General features: G+C 42.8%; 1 protein-coding gene across 1 annotated transcript in view; it reads right to left on the bottom strand.

The window, feature by feature from the left end:
• Positions 1 to 20,265, bottom strand: part of card11 (caspase recruitment domain family member 11) — a 719,724-nt gene that overhangs the window by 386,076 nt on the left and 313,383 nt on the right. The window contains exon 14 of the mRNA XM_031893621.1: positions 6,969 to 7,101. Coding sequence (XP_031749481.1) covers positions 6,969 to 7,101 — 133 coding nt within the window. The remainder of the gene's footprint in view (positions 1 to 6,968; positions 7,102 to 20,265) is intronic.

The raw sequence follows: 20,265 nt of genomic DNA, 5'->3' as shown, positions 1-20,265 counted from the left end.
CAGCTTAAATTGCCTCATTTCCTACTATTATATTTCTTCAACCTAAATGTAATACGGTGTACGGCGTTGCAGGAAAAGGCATTTATCTGCCAACGACATGCGCCGTACGTCTTTTGGCAGATAAAGATTCTCTCTGGCCAAGTCCCACTCACCGGGACTTGGCCAGCCATGCGATCTGGATCTTCTGGACAGGTAAGTGTGTTTTTATTTATTGTATTTACACACTCATTTACACACATTTATACCTACATACAGCACATAATTTAGCACACTAATATAAACTTATATACACTCATATACACACTTACATACTGGTGCACTACTTTTACATATGTACACACGTGTATACACAAACTTTTTTTTTGTATTTTTTTTTGTATTTTACTGCTTGTTTTTAGTTTACTTTCCTTAAAAACTGTTTATTTTGACAGCGTGACTATTGGATCAGATATTCTGACCACTAATACAAAAATATATGGTTTTCTGGGGGTCTCTGTATAGTTAGGGGGTGTTACTGCACATAATACGCTGTCAGGGGGCTCTGTGTGCAAAAGCTGAGTTGGCAGGCGAGAAATCCTTATGTGCTATTTTCATTTTGGGGTCAGTACATACCACAGACTTTGGAGTGATTTGCCTTTGTACACAAGAAATTGTGTGAGATAAATGCGGCAAACTTCAACATTTTTAGGCGATTTTCTGAAATATCATAAAAATCAGCAAACTTAGGAAAGCTTTGCGGCTTTGTACTTTTGAGTAGAAAGACATGGGTACCCATTTTAGATTCGGAGGAAAGTGTACTTTCCAAAAATATATGGCTTTCTGGTGTGAGCATACTTTTTTGTAGCATTATCCCACATAAAGGATGTAAATGTGTTGATTTTTTGAAATGTCATCAAAATTGCTAACTTTTGAAATGCTTTGCGGCTTGGTACTTTGGAGTAGAAAGACATGGGTACCCATTTTAGATTCAGGGGAATGTGTACTTTCCAAAAATATATGACTTTCTGGGGTGAGCATACTTTTTACTAGCTTTATCCCACATATAATGATGTAAATGTGTTGATTTTGCAGGAGCTGAAATGACAGAAATGATAGATCATATGGGGGTATGTTCACATTGGGGCCCCTACATGCCACATACTTAGGTAAACCTATACATATTGGGCATCAAACTGTTCAGTGGACCCCTGGAGTTCAAATTTAGGGTGTTTTATCTTGGTACCTAATGCTATTTGGGAGATAAGGTGCTGGAAACTGAAAGCTTTGAAGGGATTTTTGGAAATTTCATCAAAATTGACAGCTTTAGGAAAGCTTTGGGGCTTGGTACTTTGGAGTAGATAGACATGGGTACCCATTTTGAATTCCAGGGAATGTGTACTTTCCAAAAATATATGACTTTCTGGGGTGAGTGTACTTTTTACTAGCTTTTTCCTACATATAATGATGTAAATGTGTTGATTTTGCAGGAGCTGAAATGACAGAAATGATTGATCATATCGGGGTATGTTCACATTGGGGCCCCTACATGCCACATACTTAGGTAAACCTATACATATTGGGCATCAAACTGTTCAGTGGACCCCTGGCTTTCAAATTTAGGGTGTTTTATCTTGGTACCTAATGCTATGTGGGAGATAAGATGCTGCAAAGTGGAAGTTTTGAGGGGATTTTTGGAAATGTCATCAAAATTGCCAGTCTATGAAGATTTTCATTCATCCAGGTCATGGTATATCTAGTATAAATAAATTTGAAGCAACTGGACTTGTTTAGTAATCATTGAAGACGTTTCACTACTCATCCGAGCAGCTATCGGAACCATCTACGCTTTAATCTCAGATGCAGACATCAGGGACTCACTCCTTGTAGCCTACGCCTGGGTTCCACTGTAAAAGGTCACAGAGCCAGCAATATCTTACAGAAGGCCCAAAAACATCTACTAAATGAACGGGTTAGACAGATCAACTTCACCATTGAGGCCCTTAAACAGAAAATTGAACAACTGAAACAGAGTCTGACAAAACAGCTACCTGATGTAACTCTGGAAAGGGTGGTTCAGTTCATTGAACATGCACAGATGGCCCAACACATTAAGAGTAAGGAGAGGCAAATAAGCAAGTTCACCAGCTTACTGTCACGTAGCAGCGGTTTGAGGACAGAAGAACTAACCTGGAGGCAGAAAGATGAGACATCCAAGAACACCAAAGATACATGGGTTAAGAACCTATCAGACAGGGTACTTACTCAGCCAGAAAAGGACGTGCTAGCCAAGGGGCTAAACTATGCAGTGACACCACAACACATCCCAGTGGTTGAGCTCATCACAGCCACAGAATCTGCCATCAATAACAACCATATAAAGGTGGAGGAAGCAGAACAACTCAGACTAAAAGTGTCAGCTGCATTGTCAAGTGCCAGAGCACCCCCCTCTAACCTTACTACACAAGAGAGGAGAGCTCTCACATCTCTCAGTAAGGACCCGAACATCACCATCTTGCCAGCAGATAAAGGGCGATGCACAGTTGTGCTAAACACAACTGACTATCACTGCAAAATGACCTCGCTACTCAGTGATAGCAATACATATGAACCTTTAAGGAGAGACCCAAGCAGCAGTTACAAGAAAAAGGTGATAGATTGCCTACAACAACTTGAAAAGGAGGAAGCCATTGATCGAGCTTTATACCACCGCCTGTACCCCAGAGAAGCTACACCATGCTTATATGGACTCCCCAAGATACATAAAGATGGAGCACCACTCAGGCCTATTGTCAGCAGCATCAATTCAGTGACTTACAGCATTGCAAAATACTTGGCCAACATCTTAGCCCCATTGGTAGGTAAAACAGTGCATCATATCCAAAATTTCAAAGAGTTTGTCACCAAGATTCAAGGAGTTAAACTAGAGGCAGAAGAAACTATGGTATCATATGATGTCACTTCACTGTTCACATGTATACCTACCGCAGAGGCTACTGAGACTGTAAGAAATCGACTGCAGAAAGATAACACCCTCAGCAGCAGAACGAAACTCAGTCCCAACCAAGTATGTTTATTGTTAGATTTGTGCCTGAACACCACATACTTCAAATACAAGGACCAATTTTACAGGCAAAAACATGGCTGTGCAATGGGTTCACCAGTTTCTCCCATTGTAGCAAACTTGTATATGGAAGAAGTGGAAAGGAAGGCCCTACTCACATTCAATGGAACTACACCAAGTCACTGGTTCAGGTATGTAGATGACACGTGGGTTAAAATCAGATCCAACGAAGTGGCGGCCTTTTCAGAACACATTAACTCAGTGGACAACAACATCAAGTTCACAAGGGAGGATGTCCATGAGAACAAACTTGCTTTTTTGGACTGTTTGATATCCATTCAAGAGGGGGGTATCTTGAAAACAGAAGTATACAGGAAACCCACTCACACGGATCAATATCTGTTGTTCGATTCCCACCATCCGCTGGAACACAAACTGGGTGTCATTAGAACTCTACACCACAGGGCGGAAAGTGTAACAACTGATACAGAGTCCAAGGACAAGGAATGTAAACATCTCAGAGGAGCACTGAAAGCTTGTGGCTACCCAGACTGGGCCTTTGTCAAAACAAGAGCAACTAAGCCCAACAGGAACACCAAAAGGAATAACCGTCCTGAGGCAGAGAGAAGGCGCAATATAGTCATCCCCTATGTAGCAGGAGTGTCGGAGAAACTCAGGAGAATTTTCAACAAACACCACATCCCTGTGTTTTTCAAACCTAGCAACACACTGAGACAAAAACTTGTACACCCAAAGGATCCAACACCAAAGGAAAAACAAAGCAATGTTGTATACGCAGTCCAGTGTAGCGAGGAGTGCACAGACCTTTACATTGGTGAGACAAAGCAACTGCTCTCTAAGCGAATGGCTCAGCATAGGAGGGCGAACACTACAGGCCAGGACTCTGCTGTCTTTCTACACCTAAAAGACAAGGGACACTCCTTTGAAAATAGCAATGTCCAAATTTTGGACAAAGAAGACCGCTGGTTTGAAAGAGGTGTAAAAGAGGCCATTCATGTCAAAGTGGAGAAACCATCCCTTAACAGAGGCGGGGGACTGCGACACCATCTGTCTGCTACATACAATGCTGTTCTAACATCTGTACCCCGGCAGTTTCAGAACTCTTCACACATCCATTCATGCAACTCTAACAAGTAACACCTGTTTGAAGAGTTGCATGATACTTTGGTAATCCTTTCAAAGTAACTCCACAGCATTCACACCTCTGTGAGTTTCAGATGTCACCTTTCTGAAGAGTTACATAGTGCCATTGTGATTGGATTAGTGGAGGAGTATATATGCTGAGGACTTCCCATACCAGTCAGTTGAACTGAAGAAGCTGCTCGGATGAGTAGTGAAACATCTTCAATGATTACTAAACAAGTCCAGTTGCTTCAAATTTATTTATACTAGATATCAAAATTGCCAGTTTTAGAAAGGCTTTGTGGCTTGGTACTTTGGAGTAGAAAAACATGGGTACCTATTTTAGATTTGGGGGGATGTGTACTTTCCAAAAATATATGACTTTCTGGGGTGAGCATACTTTTTACTAGCTTTATCCCACATATAAGGATGTAAATGTGTTGATTTTGCAGCAGCTGAAATGACAGAAATGATAGATCATATGGGGGTATGTTCCCATTGGGGACCCTACATGCCACATACGTTGTATTTTTGTGCATTAAAATAATTTTTGTTTCTGGTATATGTGTTTATATTATGAAAAATATGATATTTTTAGACATTTAGAAGCCTATATCTTGTTATAGAATTGGAATTACACCAAAGTTCTACTTTATTTTGAAAGCTTGGTTTGAAAAAAACAATATATTGTTTTCTTGGGTAAACTAAAAGTCCCCCCGAGGAAAGGCCCCTAAAGTGCAAAATGTTCAAAAACTGTCTGGCAGTAGAAGTTCCACTTTGGTCCAAAATGGCTGGCAGTGAAAGGGTTAAAGGCACACAAGGCTCTGACAATACTAGACACACTAATAGCCAGTACACAACAGACGTAGTGGCAAAAAGGGAGAATGAAACCCTCCTAAAAGAAAGAATGTTGAATTGCACCTTCCTGCTTGTAATGTGCTGTACAGCAATATCTCAAGTTATATCTAACTAAACTAAAAATTAAATTGTAATAATATTCTATATTAAAAGTTTGTTAAATCACACCCTGGTTAAAGGAGAAGGAAAGGCTAATAAAGCTGCAGGCATACCTTTAGTTGTCTCAATAGTGCCCTTAAAGGAGAAGGAAAGGCTAAGAAAGAGTTAATCCCAAGCTGCAGGCATAACTTCAGTTGTCTCAATAGTGCCCTTAAGTCTCCCCATACTTCACCCGTTAAGAAGATCAGAAACCAAACAGAAAAAAAAAACGCTGAACTGGGTAGAGAAGATTCCCATAATGCATCGCTCCTTCAAGACTTGGCGACTTGTTACTGCAGGCGGCGCATGCGCACAGGGCAGGAGCGTCCGGTTGCCATGGCGATGAGGCGTCGCCGAACTCTGTGACAAGCAGGTGGGGGAAGCGGGGGGGCAGGTGCTGCAAGCGGCGGAGGGTTTGTGGCAGGAGCGGGGGGGTTTGTGGAGCTTGGGGGGATTAGTGGCAGGAGCGGGGAGCTGCAGAATCTTTGTGACAGGAGCGGGGAGCTGGCTTGTGCTTTTCAGCCCATACAGACACGTTGGACAAGATGGCGGCGCCGTTCACTGAAACAAGCATGTAAGTTCTAGTATGTGTATCTCTGTAAATCTTTCATTAGGCAAGCCAGGAATATAGCGTTTTTACACAGCAATAGTAGTACTATTTAATAGTGTGCTTAATAGAGTTTGCCTTTCCTTCTCCTTTAATTCTTCTGTTCAGATGATCAGAAGCCAAACAGGAAGAAAAAACGCTGAGCTGTGTAAAGAAAGTTGCCTCACTCCTGCACCGAGACCAAGGGGCCCATTTACTTACTCACGAACGGGCCGAATGCGTCCGATTGCGTTTTTTTCATAATGATCGGTATTTTGCGATTTTTTCGGAAAATTATCGCGACTTTTTCGTTACCAATACGATTTTTGCGGAAAAAGTTGCGATTTTTTCGTAGTGTTAAAACTTGCGCAAAACGTTGCGCCTTTTAAGTTTTAACGCTACGAAAAAAGCGCAACTTTTCGCGCAAGTTTTAACTCTACGAAAAAAACGCAACTTTCGGAATGGCTACGAAAAACTCGCGTTTTTTTGCGCAAATCGTATTGGTAATGAAAAAGTCGCGATAATTTCCGAAAAGTCGTAAAGGCGCCGAAAAAATCGCAAAAAATACGAAAAAGTCACAAAATGTTCGTTTTCCAATCGGAATTTTTCCAATTCGGTCGGAATTCGTGTCTTAGTAAATCAGCCCCCAAGTGTACATGCTAAGTGTGTAAGACTATGGGGCAGATTCATGAAATCACGAGTTCAAATCCCGAATGGGATAAATTCGGATTGGATACGAAAATTTCTGAAGATCGCAAATATCACGAAAATATGAAAAAATAGTATTAGGCACCATAATATCGTATTGGCGATCCTGAAAGTCACAAAATTTTCATACCGATCGATTGTAAACAGCGGGAAAACCTTTCGTGTGGGCGTCGAAAAAAGTTGTGCAAGCGATGAAAAATTCGACGAAAATACGCTCAGAGCGTGTCTTAGTAAATCTGCCCCAATGAGTCAGCTTCCTGCTGATTGGCTCAGATCCACATTCCTAAGGGGGGGGAGTGAGTTATTAACATTCTTGAGGGAGGGGGGAGCAGGAGAGGGGAGAGAGCAGAAAGCTGCGTGTAATGGCTACTACGAACATAATATGTAGGATTACTTAATGCCCTGTTTTATTCTTTCATTTTTTTTTTTAAAATTCTTGCAAGTTCTGTTACAAACTGAGCTTCCTTTAGTATGTTTTGTTTTTATAGTACGTACCTTTCCAGAGAAAGTTTTCTGAAAATCGAACTAATTTGCTCAAGGTCAAAACTGTCCAAACTTTCTGACTGATGTGAAGAAGAAGAAGAATGAATTGATGGTGGACCGTATGAACATCTTTCTTGAATATCATCTTAAAAGGAGAAATAAAACACAAGTCAAAAAACAGTAGCTATAGCAGATGATATATGTATTTATAAAAAAATCATTACATTTTATTGAAAATATTACCATAGTTATAGTTACATAGTTACATAGGGTTGAAAAAAGACCAGAGTCCATCAAGTTCAACCCATCCAAGTAAACCCAGCACACACAACCCACACCTACCAATCTATACACTCACATACATAAACTATACATACAACCACTAGTACTAACTGTAGATATTAGTATCACAATAGCCTTGGATATTCTGATTGTTCAAGAACTTATCCAGGCCCCTCTTAAAGGCATTAACAGAATCTGCCATTACCACATCTCTAGGAAAGGCATTCTACAACCTCACTGCCCTCACTGTGAAAAACCACCTACGCTGCTTCAAATGGAAGCTCCGTTACTCTAATCTAAAGGGGTGACCTCTGGTGCGTTGATTGTTTTTATGGGAAAAAAGAACATCCCCCATCTGCCTATAATCCCCTCTAATGTACGTGTACAGAGTAATCATGTCACCTCGCAAGCGCCTCTTTTCCAGAGAAAACAACCCCAACCTCGACAGTCTAACCTCATAGTTTAAATCTTCCATCCCCTTAACCAGTTTAGTTGCACGTCTCTGCGCTCATTAATATCCTTCTTAAGGACTGGAGCCCAAAACTGAGGCAAAATTATGTTTTCATCCCTTGAGTCAATGCCCTTTTTTATACAAGACAGCACTTTATTTGCTTTAGTAGCTACAGAATGACACTGCCTGGAATTAGACAACTTGTTATCTACAAAAACCCCTAGATCCTTCTCCATTAAGGAAACCCCCAACAAACTACCATTCAGTAGATAGTTTGCGTTTATATTATTTCTACCAAAATGCGTAACTTTGCACTTATCAACATTGAACCTCATTTTCCAGTTTGCTGCCCAGTTTCCCAATTTTGTCAAATCGCTCTGCAAAGCGGCAGCATCCTACATGGAACTTATAGTTTTGCAAAATTTTGTGTCATCAGCAAAAATAAAAACAGTACTGTCTATGCCCACTTCCAGGTCATTAATAAACAAGTTAAAAAGCAAAGGACCAAGGACTGACCCCTGCGGTACCCACTAACCACACTGGTCCAATTAGAAAATGTTCCATTTACCACCACTCTTTGTAATCTATCCTTCAGCTGTGAAGGGCTGTGGAGTCGGTAGATAAATTCTCCGACTCCGACTCCTCAGTTTCTGATACTTCCGACTCCACGACTCCGACTCCTCTGTTTTGAATATGCTAATGTATTTTATACATCCAGGAAGGGGCAAGGGGGAAGGGATACTTAAAACACAATATGTATAGCTTTATAGCTTTATTTATAGCTTTTTTATATGTGGCATGTAGGGGCCCCAATGGGAACATACCCCCAAATGATCTATAATTTCAGCTCCTGCAAAATCAACATATTTACATCCTTTATGTGGGATAATGCTACAAAAATCACCCCAAATAGGAACACCTAAGGTCTACTGAACAGTTTGATGCCCAATATGCATAGATATACCTGTCTGTCCATGGTATGTACTGACTCCTAAATGAAAATAGCACATATGGATTTCTCGCCTGCCAGCTCAGCTTTTGCATACAGAGCCCCGTCAGCGTATTATGTGCAGTAACACCCCCTAAATATATAGTGACGCCCAGAAAACCATATAGTTTTGGACAGTACACATTCTGACAAATCCAACATGGGTAAAGAGTCCTTTCTACACCAAAGTACCAATCTGCAAAGCTTTCCTAAAGTTATTGGTTTTTATGACATTGCAGAAAATCGCCTAAAAATGTTGCCATTTGCCCTAAGAATATGTTTATACAAAGGAAGACAAGAAATCCTGTGTTTCTTTTGATGGAGGACTCAGTGCAGCTTTCTGTGAGTGATTATGGCTTTATTTACATAGACCTTTCTGATAAAGCTTACTTAATTTTTACCTTTCCTTCTCCTTTAAATTTCTAGATACATTGAAGCATCAGAAACAACATACCATATATACTTGAGTATAAGCCGATCTGAATATAAGCCGAGTTACCTAATTTAACCTAAGAAAACTGGAAAAACGTATTGACTCGAGTATAAGCCTAGGGTGGGAAATGTAGCCGCTACTGCTAAGTTTCAATAATCAAATTATTTAATAAAAGGACACTCACAAGTGCTTACATGACTAACATATTAATAAACACAAGGTGTGGGCTGGAAAATGAGGTGCCTTTTGTGCTGACTTTTAAGGTATTCTGTTTGACATTTCATACCAAATTCAAAATGTAGGTTTATTTGGTATTGATCAGGAGTGGCCTTTGGACTGTCACATTTGTGCAGCCATAAGACACCCATGTTGAAACAGGTCCCAAACTGACCATTTACCTTTTCTATACAGACTCAAAACACACATAATTTATTTCAGCTCACACGTTGGGACTGTGTGTACTGTTATAGTGTGTGATCTGAAAGAGAAGATGCAATCTGTGTACACAAGCACAATCAAATGTAATGCTTAACCTTGGCAATAATTCTAACTCTGGAGAGTTACTTTTAAAAGGTCTATTGAGGAGGAATTATGACTGGAAAAGGGTTCTGAGCCAATTACAATTTGAACAAAAGCAGTATCTTAATTAATGTGCCTGTCCTGAAACAAACATCATTACATATTATTACTAAAAACACATATTCAGGTAGATGCTTAAAAGTATGAGGAAGACAGTTATATAAAGTGGTTACAATGCAGGGTTGTAGAAAATGGACAAAGTAGAGTGGGCAGCTCTTCAACAATTCAAGGAAATGTAGAATGAAAAGCATATAAAAGCATGAGAACGTTGGTTCAATCAGGGGAGGCACTTTCCTGTTATTGTACATAAAAGGGAATCATTCTTGGAACTCACTTCATTTTTGTGTGACTCCCACCACCTGGTACACAAATCAGTTTTAACGGTTCCAGTTTAGACAAATCTTTATCTATAGGGGCTTGATGTACTAGTTTGAAATGTGTCTGAAGAAACACCAGTCGCGCCGCGCGCACCCCCCCCCCCCAACGTGCGCACAGTGCGACTGGAGTGCACAAGTATATACGCTATTATATTATATGTTATAATAATATAACATGTATTTTTGCTGAACTCAAATTTTAACATGCTTACTGTCCTATTTTTGCTTTATCTATTTAAAACATATAAATTTATATATATATATAGAGAGAGAGAGAGAGAGAGAGATCATAATGGTGCACACCACTAACAAAAAATACAACCTGGGTGCAAGAGCCATATACAAATGTATATAAAATTATATTTATTGCGAAAAAAGGAGCAAAATAAACATAGAAAGCCTCAACGTTTCAGTCCCCACTGGGACTTTCGTCAGGAGGCAAAAACTGAAGGCAGGTCCAACATGTGGTGCACTCAGTCCATGAAAAAAGCGTTATGGGTGCATAACAAAACTGTAACAATACCTGGTGGTCTAGTGGGGCGACGGGGACGCCCGCCGCCTCCTCCGGTGCGGGGACGCCCGCCGATGCCTTCTAGGCGCGCGCGCGCGCCTCGCTCTGCTTTTTATGCGCATGCGCGCTCCTGATGCACGCGCATGAGCACTAGCGTCTGTTGCCGGCGCGCGCATGACGTCATTTTGGCGCCAAAATTCAAATATTTAAGCGCTCACTGAATGGAAACTATTGCCCAACGTAGGTTTTACCTCTGGTTACTTCCTGGGTGCGATTATCCTGCTGTTCTGCTGTGTTCTTGACCTTGCCTGTTCCTGACCTCTCTTGCCTGCTGCCTGTATTGACCTTTTGCCTGTTTTTGACCCTCCTTGTCTGCTGCCTGAACCGACCTCTGCCTGTCTGACTATTCTCTTGGATTCTGATTCTGTACTGCGCTGCTTGATCGTTGCTGACTCCGGCCTCCCCTGACCACTCTGAAGTGTTCCCCATCTACCTGTCATACGATTGGTTCCCGTGCTTGCTCAGAACTCTCTCCTTGGGTCTCTCACAATAAGACCTGGCGGCATCCGAGTAGCGAAGGGCTCCTCCCGACGTGAAAGGCGGCGGTTAAAGGCAGAAGCGTGAGCCGAGACCGGACCCTTGGAGCCTGTTCTGAGTTTTGGGATACTGACCGTGACATTACGTTGGGCCCTTAAATGACATGGATGCTGAAGGGGCTGCTGCGTCACCTCCCTCCGCTGAGGCTATCCGGGCGAATCTCCTCCAGCGTCTAGGGGAACAAGAAGCCCAGCAAGATCAGATCATCCAATGGCTCCAGAGACTATCGGTAAGATTGGATGCGCTCCAACAGCCTGCCGCTCCTACTCCTGTTTCTCCTCCAGGAGGCAGTCACACTGCTCCGGGAATGTATGTAGTGGAACCCAAGGTTCCGTTCCCTGAAAAGTTTTCGGGAGAGCGCAGTAAATTTTTTGCTTTTCAGGAAGCTTGTAAATTGTATTTTAGTTTCCTCCCTCGTTCTTTTCCTACTGAGGACCTAAAGGTTAATTTTGTTATGACCCTTCTTCTAGGGGATCCTCAGTTGTGGGCATTTTCTTTACTTCCCTCTGACCCAGCCCGCTCATCCCTTGATTCCTTTTTTAGGGCTATGGCAATAATCTATGATGACCCTGATCGTTCTGCCTCTGCTGACTCTGCGATTCGTAACCTCAGACAAGGTAAACGACGGGTCGAGGATTATTGTACTGAATTCCGCCGTTGGGCGGTAGAAACAGGGTGGAATGATACTGCCCTACAAAGTCAGTTTAGAGTCGGGCTATCTGACGCTGTAAAAGACAGCCTGGTCAATTTTCCCACATCTCCCTCACTAGACTCCCTGATGCACCTTGCCATACAGATTGATAGAAGGCACAGAGAGAGACGCCAGGAGAGACTTCCTGCAGCGGCCCCACAAACCTTTTCTCCTGAGTATGTATTCAAACCTGAGCAGACTTCTGCTAGGCCCTCAGAGGAACCCATGCAGCTGGGTTCTACCCGCTTATCTGCTGAGGAAAAGGGTCGTAGACGGGCTAATGGCTTGTGTTTGTACTGTGGGGAAAGAGGTCATTTTCATAGCACTTGTCCCAAAAGGCCGGAAAACGACAGAGCCTAAGCAGATCTGGGGAGTTCTGCTTGGGTAATGTTATTCCTACTCCCCAACAAAGTTCTTCTAAAGTTATGATTCCGGTCCTTTTGGGGTGGGATACGAATACTGTGGAGAGCTTGGCTTTCATTGATTCTGGGGCGGAAGGGAACTTCTTAGATGTTAACTTTGCCCATAAGCATGCTATACCCACACTTCCTCTAGTCCCTTCTGTCAAGTTAATCGCTATAGATGGTACTTCCCTAGGTCGCGGGGTTATTTCTTTCAAGTCTGTAAGTTGCGCCCTGTCTATAAGTTCTCTCCATGTGGAACACATTTCTTTTTTTATCATTGATTGCCCGCATACTCCGGTGATCTTAGGTCTCCCTTGGCTGCGGAAGCACAGTCCCCAAATTGATTGGGTAAATAACAGGATACTTCACTGGGGAACTGACTGTCAGAGCTTATGCAAGAAACCTGTCCAAGTTGTGGCCGCCACCTCTTTACAGGGGCTACCATCTCCTTATTCCCCGTTTGCAGACGTCTTTTCTAAAAAGGCAGCTGAAGCACTTCCCCCACACAGACCTTACGACTGTGCCATAGAGTTAATCCCCGGTTCTTCTCCTCCTAGAGGTAGGACTTATCCCTTATCTCTCCCAGAGACCCAGGCTATGGAAGAATATATTAAGGAAAATCTGGAAAGAGGTTTTATTAGGCCCTCTACCTCTCCAGCGGGAGCTGGTTTCTTCTTTGTGGAGAAGAAAGATGGGGGTCTCCGGCCGTGTATTGACTACAGGGGTTTAAACAAAATCACGGTCAAAAACCGTTACCCCCTTCCCCTGATCTCCGAGCTCTTTGATAGAGTTAAGGGAGCTACTATTTTCTCCAAGCTAGACCTAAGAGGCGCGTATAATTTAATACGAATCCGGGAAGGGGATGAGTGGAAAACAGCCTTTAATACCCGCGATGGGCATTATGAATATCTGGTGATGCCCTTCGGGCTATGTAATGCTCCTGCTGTTTTCCAAGAGTTGGTAAATGATATATTTCGCGATCTTTTAGGTCGGTCTGTAGTAGTTTACCTTGACGATATTTTGATTTATTCTAATAGTCTGTCTGATCACCGTGTTCATGTTCAGGAGGTCTTACTTAGATTAAGGCAAAATCATTTGTATGCTAAACTGGAGAAGTGCATCTTTGAAGTCTCCTCGGTTCACTTCCTTGGGTTTATTATTTCCCATAAGGGTCTAGAAATGGACCCGGCCAAGGTTCAGGCTATCCTAAAGTGGGTACAACCCTTGTCTCTGCGGGCTATACAAAGGTTTTTGGGTTTCGCCAATTATTACAGACAATTTATTAATGGCTATTCTACGTTAGTGGCTCCAATTACTGCTCTCACTAAAAAGGGAGTTGACCCAAGTATTTGGTCAGTAGAGGCCCTTACTGCCTTCAAAAAGCTAAAAGAAGCTTTTATTTCTGCTTCTGTACTCTTGCACCCTGATTCGGCTCTCCCTTTTCTAGTGGAAGTAGATGCTTCTGAGGTTGGGGCTGGGGCGATCCTGTCCCAACGTCACCCTGTAACCAATAAGGTTCACCTGTGTGGTTTCTTTTCCAAAAAGTTTTCTCCCACCGAGATGAATTATGATATTGGTAACAGGGAATTACTGGCCATAAAACTAGCATTCACAGAGTGGAGACACCTTTTGGAAGGAGCAAAACATGTAGTTACAGTAATCACAGACCACAAGAACCTCTTATATATTGAATCCGCTAAGCGGTTAAATCCTAGACAAGCTAGGTGGGCATTATTCTTTTCTCGTTTTAATTTTATTATAACCTATAGACCTGGCGAAAAGAATGTTAAAGCTGATGCCTTGTCTAGAAGTTTTGATTCCAATCCACAGGAGAAGTGTCAACCTGATTCTATTGTTCCTAAAGAGTTAATTGTAGCAGCCCTAAGTCCAAATTTACTTTCTTCTTTGTCTAAGGTCCAGGACAACTCTCCTCCCAACCTACCCCCGGGGAAGTTGTTTGTTCCAGAAAACCTCCGTGAGGCGTTTTTTTTAGAAGCCCACGATTCTAAGTTGGCTGGGCATCCTGGGCGCTATAAAACTTGTTCTCTTTTGTCCCGCACCCTTTGGTGGCCAACTTTGAGAAAAGATGTTAATAATTATGTTGACACCTGTCCAATTTGTCAACGCTCTAAACCCTCCAGGTCTTTGCCCCAGGGTTTGCTACAATCTCTGCCAATTCCCGAAAGGCCAGGGACTCACATTTCCATGGATTTCATTGCCTCCTTCCAAAGGGAATTCTGTCATATGGGTGGTTGTGGACCGCTTTAGTAAAATGTCTCATTTTATTCCCCTCCCCGCCCTCCCATCTGCAAAATCTCTTGCAGAACGTTTTCTGACTGATATTTTTAGGCTCCATGGTGCCCCACAGAACATTGTCTCTGATAGAGGAGTTCAATTTGTTTCAAAATTTTGGCGGGCCTTCTGTTCTCTGATGGGTACAGATTTGTCCTTCTCTTCTGCTTATCATCCACAGACCAATGGACAGACGGAAAGGACAAATCAGTCTCTGGAGCAGTACCTCAGGTGTTATATCTCCAGTAACCAATCCCTTTGGGCTGAGTTTCTTCCTTGGGCGGTGTTCGCATTCAATAATTCTACTCACTCATCCACTGGAGAGTCTCCATTTTTTGTGGTCTTTGGGTATCATCCCAGAGTGTTCTCTTTCTCAACCACATCTTCTGATGTGCCTGCGGTGGATTCCTTGGTCAATCAGTTCTCCAGCATTTGGCAAAGAGTCCAAGAGTCATTATCCACCGCAGTAGCTATTCAAAAGAAAGCCTTCGATAAACATCATAAAGCATCGCCAGAATATCAGGTTGGTGATAAAGTTTGGCTTTCTTCCAGAAATGTCCCTCTGAAGGTTTCTTCTTCTAAATTTGCACCCAAATATATTGGTCCCTTTTCTGTATCTGAAGTTATTAACCCCAATACGGTCCGATTAGAGCTCCCTCCTGAACTCAAAATTTCTAATTCCTTCCATGGCTCTTTATTAAAACCTGCTAGAGTGGTTCGGCAGAGATCTCCTCCTCCTCCCGTTTCTGTTGAAGGACAGGCCGAGTATGCGATACAAAGGTTAGTGGACTCCCGCCTCTCTAGGGGTAAGCTACAATACCTGGTACATTCGAATGGTTATGGCCCCGAAGAGAGGTTGTGGGTTCCAGCCTCTGATGTTCGGGCAGATCGTCTTGTTCGACAATTCCACGTCAGGTTCCCTGATAAGCCTAGGGGTCCGGTGGCCCCCTCTGGAGGGGGGGGTAATGTAACAATACCTGGTGGTCTAGTGGGGCGACGGGGACGCCCGCCGCCTCCTCCGGTGCGGGGACGCCCGCCGATGCCTTCTAGGCGCGCGCGCGCCTCGCTCTGCTGTTTATGCGCATGCGCGCTCCTGATGCGCGCGCATGCGCACTAGCGTCTGTCGCCGGTGCGCGCATGACGTCATTTCGGCGCCAAAATTCAAATATTTAAGCGCTCACTGAATGGAAACTATTGCCCAACGTAGGTTTTACCTATGGTTACTTCCTGGGTGCGATTATCCTGCTGTTCTGCTGTGTTCTTGACCTTGCCTGTTCCTGACCTCTCTTGCCTGCTGCCTGTATTGACCTTTTGCCTGTTTTTGACCCTCCTTGTCTGCTGCCTGAACCGACCTCTGCCTGTCTGACTATTCTCTTGGATTCTGATTCTGTACTGCGCTGCTTGATCGTTGCTGACTCCGGCCTCCCCTGACCACTCTGAAGTGTTCCCCATCTACCTGTCATACGATTGGTTCCCGTGCTTGCTCAGAACTCTCTCCTTGGGTCTCTCACAATAAGACCTGGCGGCATCCGAGTAGCGAAGGGCTCCTCCCGACGTGAAAGGCGGCGGTTATAGGCAGAAGCGTGGGCCGAGACCGGACCCTTGGAGCCTGTTCTGAGTTTTGGGATACTGACCGTGACAAAAACTCAACTCACAGAGTGTCCATCTGTGCTGTAATACATCATCCGTTAGTTTTTATTAAAGCATCATTATAAATATGTACAAAAAGAGTTCAAAGCAATATAAAAAAGGAATACTTATTTAGTTTGCCACATTCATGCGATGTTTCGGGGATACAACACCCCTTTCTCAAGCATAAAACTGTGGCTATCTCACATCATGTAAATCACATACGTCTATAACTCCTTGTATAACCGAGAAACTGAAGTGACGTGACAGGTCACCATGGAGACGGGATACATTTACAGCATATCCCATGTACACAGAAGCCGGCACACCATCTTCGTGGTTAATGCATAGCATTAATGTTAGTCACTGTTGATAGCTATTGGGACCCAAAGTAACATTCTTTCACATATTGGAAATATCAGACTTAGCAAGCGTGTTTGTGAACAACTCAATACAGAGATCAATATTCAGTGCAATGGGATATTATATACAATATGTACACGTATTACAAAAAAAGCTGCAAATCAAAAATCACTGTTTAACCCTTTTGGGGCCAATGCATCTAAGCAATGAATCAAACACCGCTTGTTGTCCCACATTCCGTTTAGAGTGTTTATTAGTATCCTTATGTGTACATACTTTGGACAGACTTTCTTGGAGTACTTGTCTTGGGTAACCCCTGTTAATTAACTTATTTTCCATTCTGGCCAAATCCTCTGTAATAATATCAGGATCATAGGCTAGTAAGAATGGATTTTCTAACAGATGCAGGATGAAAGCTGTCAAATTTAAGCAACTGATTGGGTTTTGTATATATACGTGTGTTGAATTTATGTTCATTTCTAGTAACATCAACATCCAAAAATACTAATTGGATCTTTATGTATCTTAGGTAATACATATATCAAAGGTACAATTGGAAAGTCTGTCTGTATATACTGGGAGATAGATGTAGCAATGCGGCAACATTTTAAAGCCACCCCATTTTAGGAGACACACCCCCGATAAACCACACCCCATTTTACCAATATATTAAAAGATATTTTACAGCGGGGCGGAGCCAGCGCTCGTGGAAGATGGCCGCATGAGTAGCTAGCTCGTAAACGAGAAACTCTCCAAAGCTATCAGCAAGCTTCTAAAAGCCCTGAATGCCCTCCAAAAAGGGAGCTCAATCAAAGAAAACCCCCTGGGTATGGCCAAAATAAACAAGAAATCAGCAATCGCAACAGCACCCTTGCCATTTACGAAGATTACTCAGACCCCTATCAGCAAGCGCAGGCCCAAGACAAAATGGCCTCGCAGGCTGACCAGCCATGCACGAAACAAGATATCACAGAATTACGGGACTATCTAGCTTCTATGAAAAAAGACTTACAAGACAACTTACAACAAGGCCTAGCAGAGTTAGCGGCAGACATTACAGCAATAGGCAACCGCACGGAACGTCTAGAGCCACGACAGGAGGAACTGACGGACATCACAGCCAAAATGGAGACAACCATACAAGACCTGCAAAAAGAGGTTCGCACCCTACAAGACGCACATGAGGATCTGGAAAATAGAAGGCGGAGATCCAACATACGAGTGAAAGCAGTTTCAGAGGACATCGGGGACATCGAGGAGTACATGCAAAGATACTTTGCAACGCTGACCCCAGACCTACCTGCACAGGAGCTGCGTATGGAGCGCATACACCGAGCGCTGAGACAAAAACTAGGAACGGGAGAACGACCTAGAGGCATAGTGATAAAGATGAGATTCTACTCAGCCAAGGAAAAGATACTTCAGGCGGCCCAAAACAACTCTATCAACCTGGATGGATCGACACCGGAACTTTTCGTGGACCTGTCCCCCACTACCCTCGCCAAACGGAGGGACATGCGACATATCACAGATGTCCTAAGACAACACGGCATCCGATACAGATGGGGCTTCCCCTTTAAATTACTAATCACCCATAACGGAGTGACTACCTTCATTCTCTCACTGTCTCACAGAGGGCCCCCCGATGGTTACAGCGACTAGGCCTCGCAGCCCCACCCGCTATACAACGCCAGGCGGTCAACTAAAACTGTAAGTCAAAAACAACTTTACCCAATCATACTGTTCCCAGGGACAGCAATTGCCAATTACTCAGGACAATATGTACCCGGCCAACTCTCCCCCGACCTGACCCAAATACCCCCCACTATATACACCAAGGGTGCCATTACCTTGGTACCAGCTAAAAAGCACCCCCCAACCCCTATTACCGTTTTACCCGAACGTTTATTGGTTTTGTGTTTAAATAATGGTTGTTATAAGTTACTACGAAGTTATAGAATGTATATTAAGACGATGTGTGGAAAGTATAGGTCAATTCCATGGGTATAGCAACTTCAGCTTAGCAATATTGTGCAAATAACAATCATATACAATGGAAGTTAACATAATTACACACAATGCTAAGGGCCTAAATATACCCCAAAAGCGAAGACAAGCCCTTAGATACTACAAAGCATGCAAAGGGGACATAGTTATGGTACAAGAGACTCACTTAAAAACGGGTCAAACCCCCAAATGGTGGGACCCCGCATTCCCAAACTGGAAGGGCGATACCTCTTCCTAAAAGGCACCCTAAACACAAAAGAATGCCTACTAGGTAATATATACGCTCCAAGCCAAGCAGACGCTCAATTCTATAAAGGTATATCAACGATCCTCGATACAAACTGGAAACCCTTGGTAATAATTACAGGGGACTTTAATACCATATCTGACAAACATGGATAGATACCCCCCAGCCCAGGAAGGAGAATCCCACCCAAATAGAATCAGACTGCAGAGCCTTATGAAGGAGCATAACCTAGCCGACACCTGGAGACTAGCAAATCCCACAGGGAGAGATTATACATTTTACTCCCATCCCCATAAGACTTATACGAGGATAGACTATATACTACTGAATCAACCCCATACAGGCAAAATAGCGAAGTCCACCATAGGTGAAATATCCTGGTCAGACCACGCTATAGTCACTACCACATTAGTACATCTTTTAACAGAACGCCCTAACTATGCCTGGAGACTCAACGAAATGCTACTTCTCATCCCTGAGGTGATCACAAGTGTATCAGCAGACCTAGAAAATTACTTCTCAGAAAACGATACAGGGGATACCCCCACCCCTATGATGTGGCAAGCTCACAAAGCAGTAACAAGGGGTACCCTGATAAAAATAGCTGCACACCGTAAAAGAAAAAGACAAGAAAGGATAAATAAGCTAAAAGCTGAACTAAAAAACCTAGAAACGCAACACAAAACACATAGAGATAACAAAATATACCTAGAATTAGTAAAGATAAAAACAGAACTTAACCTAGCACTATCCGAAGATACATATAAAGCAATGCTGTGGACAAAACAAAAATTCTTTGAAAAAGCTAACAAACCATATACTTTATTAGCTAGGAGACTGAGAGGCCTCCGGAAAGCTCAAACAATACCTCTAATCAAATAAAAAACAGGCACAATAACTAGCAACCCAAAGCAGATAAATAGCGCCTTTGTAGAATTTTACTCTGAACTATACAATGGGGGAAAAAACGAGCAAACAGCAAATGTAACACAGAGTACTAACAAGTACCTGCAGTCATGTAATCTTCCAAAACTCAACCCAGCCCAGCTAACATTTTTAAACACCCCCATCACAATGGAGGAGATCATAGATATTATTAAAAAGAAACTCAAACCATCAAAAACCCTGGGCCTAGATGGCTTTCACAGGGAAATATTATAAGACATTCAAAGAAAACCTAGCCCCGCAGATGGTAAAACTGTATAATGCGTTCCTGACAGACACCCCAATCCCCCCAGAAATGCTAAGATCTCAAATAATAGTAATACATAAAGAAGGTAAGGACCCCAAACTCTGCTCAAGCTACTTGAGATACTGGCAGAACGCCTTAATCTATTACTACCAAATCTGATAGATTCAAATCAGGTTGGCTTTATAAGAGGGTGTGATGCAACAGATAACATAAGAAGAACGTTAAACATAATAGACCAAGTGCATATCAGCAAACAACAAACCATC

The sequence above is a fragment of the Xenopus tropicalis genome, chromosome 9, assembly GCF_000004195.4.
Source record: "Xenopus tropicalis strain Nigerian chromosome 9, UCB_Xtro_10.0, whole genome shotgun sequence".
Classification (NCBI taxonomy): domain Eukaryota; kingdom Metazoa; phylum Chordata; class Amphibia; order Anura; family Pipidae; genus Xenopus; species Xenopus tropicalis.
Note: the sequence above shows the minus strand (reverse complement) of the source record. Positions and strands in the feature narration are given on the sequence as shown.